The following is a 3078-nucleotide window of genomic DNA, read 5'->3' as shown; positions in this document are numbered from 1 at the left end:
TGGCGCAGCGCCATCTTGGACAGATATGAAATTGTCATTGTCTTTTTGTAGTTGAGGCACCAGCCACTCATGTAGCATGTCTAAGTAGGTTATTCCACGCACTGTTTTGTCCTCGGCATTTGATTGGACGTCCAGCCGCCCAGAACATGGCTCTTACATGTTGGCCACCAAGAAGTCTGGATTTAACACCCTGTGACTACTTCTTATGGGGCTACATAAAAGACAGCGTTTATGTTCCACCCTTCCCTACAAGTGCNAGAAGCGTTTGGGAAGAACTGGACTATCGCATTGATATTTGTCGTGTTACAAAAGGGTCATACATACTCGTAGAACACTTGTAACTTACCCATGTAAACTTCAGGGTGTACTTTTCAAACCATGTATGTATCTCGGCCATGCTATTAAAATTCTTCTTTCTGTAAAACTTTGAAAGTGTCTATTTATTTTAGGCTAACCCTGTATTTCTACGTGCAATGGTGTGTTTCCTGTGTCCTGGCATGCTTTACGAGAATTACTCAACTTTGTTTCTAAATATGCACAACACTGGTTTAAAACATTTAGCTTTGATAACAACCTACTTTGTCAGAATATGAAAACAAATGGACTTCATAATATTTTATTTAGTTTTAATTTTCGCTACCCAAATTGCACGTAATATTGTTTTACATAACGAGTACCAGTCTCGCCCTTGTTAGTTCCAGTGCTGCGAAATTGAAGGCCCGTTTGTATGTTTTCATATATACTTTTGCACAAGTGAATTCGCGGATGATTTATGAGAATTTGCTTACTCCCAGTCCCTCTTCCCCCACTTGGTAACTGCTGTTGTATATGTCCTACACATGCACCTTACCAGATATTTTGTGAAAATAAAAATTGTGAAATATTTTTATATGTAGAATAAAACTTCATCATATGCTAGAAAATGTCAATATCCTCAATTTTAATGTACCTTATTTAATGGGAGGACATTTGTATGTAGAATGGAGTCCCCTCAGCTTTATCGTTCCAGTTGCCCCTAACTGCTGGGTTAACTGGATGGAAATCAAAACTGAGGAAACTGGTACTTTGAAATGAAGCAAGAAACAAGAAAATAAATATTTGTGAGTGGTAGAACTTCTAGTGACATCTTCTACTATTCTAAGAAAAAGAATCGTCAACTCGTTTGAAAACCAGTTTAAAGGGTTTTATCCAGTTTGGGATTATAGTTCCGATTAATAACAACAGTGATGCTGTGATGGACTGGCACTGTAGTGTTGTGGTGTATCAGAAAAGTGGTATTTTAATGAATCAGAAGAGGGGTGTTTGCTAAGGACTGAAAAATTGTGTCATGATGGACTGGAATAGTGGTGTCACCATGGACTGGAAGAGTGGTGTCGTAATGGACTGGAACAGTGGTGTCGTGATGAAGTGGAACAGTGGTGTCGTGATGGACTGGAACAGTGGTGTCGTGATGGACTGGAACAGTGGTGTCGTGGAGGACTGGAACAGTGGTGTCGTGATGGACTGGAAGAGTGGTGTCGTGATGGACTTGAACAGTGGTGTTGTGATGGACTGAAACAGTGGTATCGTGGAGGACTGGAACAGTGATGTCGTGATGGACTGGAAGAGTGGTGTCGTGATGGACTGGAAGAGTGGTGTCGTGATGGACTGGAACAATGGTTTCATGATGGACTGGAACAGTGGTGTCATGGAGGACTGGAAGAGTGTTTACATGATGAACTGAATCAGTTGTGTCGAGATGAAGAGTCAAAAGCATTTCGAAAGTATTTGAAAACAAGACATGTAACAGAAGACAACAGGAGGGAACACAACCCACCACCTCGAACACGCATGCGCATTGAGGAGACTATAACAACCTAAGCAACGATAAAGAAGACAGCAGTTTCCTAGTCCATAATTTTTAACACCTGATAATGACTACACTGGTGGAAACATGTAGCGTGAAACTAGATGAAAATTAAAACAGGATGCTACGATGTCTTATTACTTCCTTTTTATTTTGCACCAAATTCTTGGAAAATGTTATACTCTCAAAAGGTACGGCCTATTAGAACTCTGATAAAATAAGACATATAGATCGCTAATTTAATTATATTTAATTCACGATTGAAGTGTTATCCCAGTTATCAGTATTCGAATACAATAATATTTATGAAATTATTTTGCACATGTTTATTTGCTTATCAACTGTAACTTCATGACATTCGTATTGACATTCGTGGGAAACGAACATCGCTAGGGAATAATACGGTTGCGTCAGATTTGTTTCCCGGCCTAAAACATAACAAATTTGTGAAATAGTTACAAGTTTTGGCAACAAATTTCGTCACAGGATTTTTACCTTACGTAATAACTACCACAGGAATTTAATATCATTGTTAAAACGAAGCTAAGGGAAAACCTCTTAGGACTACTGAAACGATTGAAAATTATATTACAGATCTCCATGCAGAATAAATTACGAACATTTGGTCTGTTTTTAAGTAACGACAGTAACGCGTTTAAATGCGTTAAATGTGTAAAATGTAAGTCTTGTTCTTTCTTGCAACGGTTTTAGTTTCCGCATATAAAACTGGTTACAATCCAAACGCTCTTTACGGTAAATAAAGGAAAGAGACAGGTACATAGGAATTGCTTTCTTAGTGTCTATAATACTCGGGACAGCATCTGTCGGTTTGTATGGGCGTGTAGTGCAGTGAATTATATCACAAATCAAGTATTTATTACAGACAAACCATCTGCCTGTTTAGAAACGCAAAAAAAAGGCAATATACAGAGAGAATCAAGGAGTTATCTTCAGTAACCTAGGTGTCCATCTTGGCAAAACTGAGGTAAGTTGTCGACAAGAACATCTGGCGCTGTTATACGAAATAGAGCTCAGATCTTTATGTGAAGTTCTCTCTTGAAAGTGATAAATATTGCTATTATTCAATGTTACACGTAGTATTTTGTTCAATTCTATAATTCTAATTTTTATTTAATTTCTGAGAAGAGGTGGGTCTGGAACGCGGTCCACTCAGCCTCGCGAGGATAACTCAAGAACTCTTTCAAGGAAATAGCGGCTTCGGTCTAGAAAAT

The 3078-nt window shown here is 38.5% G+C and overlaps 1 protein-coding gene across 1 annotated transcript; it reads right to left on the bottom strand.

Moving 5' to 3' along the window:
• Positions 1-1305: 1305 nt before the first annotated feature.
• On the bottom strand, positions 1306-1689 carry LOC111872261 (uncharacterized protein C1235.01-like). Its single transcript, XM_023865969.1, has one exon. It carries the CDS (start codon positions 1687-1689, stop codon positions 1306-1308), a length of 384 nt encoding a protein of 127 aa, XP_023721737.1.
• Between the last annotated feature and the right edge of the window lie 1389 nt (positions 1690-3078).

Source organism: Cryptotermes secundus, unplaced genomic scaffold (genome assembly GCF_002891405.2).
Source record: "Cryptotermes secundus unplaced genomic scaffold, Csec_1.0 scaffold1155, whole genome shotgun sequence".
Taxonomy (NCBI): Eukaryota; Metazoa; Arthropoda; class Insecta; order Blattodea; family Kalotermitidae; genus Cryptotermes; species Cryptotermes secundus.
The sequence above is the reverse complement of the archived record's forward strand: the minus strand, read 5'-3'. Positions and strand labels throughout refer to the sequence as shown.